The following is an 895-nucleotide window of genomic DNA, read 5'->3' as shown; positions in this document are numbered from 1 at the left end:
GACCAGAGGGAGCACACGGGGTGGATGTGGGCGCTGATGATCTTGGCGATGCCCCTGGTGAGGAAGTCCCAGATGACGATCCTGCCGTCGTTGCAGCCCACGGCGAGCAGGGTGCCCCAGCGGTTGAAGGTGCAGGTCAGGGCCATGCTGATGCAGTCCAGGGTCCCGTCCGCCTCCTGCGGGGGGGCAGAGCAGGGCCGGGGGCGGGTCAGGCCGCTCCACCGCCCCCACGGGCCGCTCGCAGCGAGCGCCGGGCCGGGGGCGGCCCCGGGGGCGGGGGGGGGCGCGTTACCTCGGGGTAGTTCTGGCCGAAGGACTCTGGGGGGAAGCGAAAACGCAGCCGGTGAGGGAGGGAGAGAGGGAGCGAGGGAGGCGGTTCTGACGCCCCCGGCAGGCCCCGCTCAGCGCCGGCGGCTCCGAACCCGCCCCCGGGTGGAGCAGCTCCCGCCGCCCCCCAGACCCAGCCCCGGCGACCCCCGAGCTCAGCCCGCTCCCGCCGCCTCCCAGCCCCGCTCCCAGCTCCCGGTGCCGCCGAGCCCCGGCTCCAAACCCTCCTGCGGACGGAGCAGGGACCGCCCGGTCCCACCCCCCGGTCCTGCCCAGCCCCGCTGCTCCCGCACCCCCGGCCCCGCTCCCGGCCCTGTCAGCTCCAGTCCTGACCCGGTCCCGCAGATCCCCAGCCCGTATCCGGCCTCTCCCCGGTCCTATTATCCCCCGGTCCAACCTCGCTGCTCCCGGTCCCGCCGACTCCCATTCCCAGCCCCATTCCCATTCCCACCCCCAGCCCCAGCCCTGCCGCTCCCGGTCGCATTCCCGCCCCTTTTCCCGTCCCCGGTCCCACTCCCAGCCCCATTCCCGCCCCCTTTCCCGGTCCCACTCCCAGCCCCATTCCCGT

The 895-nt window shown here is 74.7% G+C and overlaps 1 protein-coding gene across 4 annotated transcripts in view; it reads right to left on the bottom strand.

Annotated features, from left to right (window-relative positions):
• RBBP5 (RB binding protein 5, histone lysine methyltransferase complex subunit) overlaps positions 1 to 895 on the bottom strand; it is an 11,167-nt gene that overhangs the window by 10,090 nt on the left and 182 nt on the right. For all 4 annotated transcript variants that reach the window (XM_027659662.1, XM_027659663.1, XM_027659664.1 and 1 more), the window contains exons 2-3: positions 293 to 318; positions 4 to 176 (exon numbers count right to left, since the gene is read on the bottom strand). In XM_027659662.1, coding sequence (XP_027515463.1) covers positions 4 to 176; positions 293 to 318 — 199 coding nt within the window. The remainder of the gene's footprint in view (positions 1 to 3; positions 177 to 292; positions 319 to 895) is intronic.

This window comes from Corapipo altera, unplaced genomic scaffold (assembly GCF_003945725.1).
Source record: "Corapipo altera isolate COAL_440 unplaced genomic scaffold, ASM394572v1 77b, whole genome shotgun sequence".
Classification (NCBI taxonomy): domain Eukaryota; kingdom Metazoa; phylum Chordata; class Aves; order Passeriformes; family Pipridae; genus Corapipo; species Corapipo altera.
Note: the sequence above shows the minus strand (reverse complement) of the source record. Positions and strands in the feature narration are given on the sequence as shown.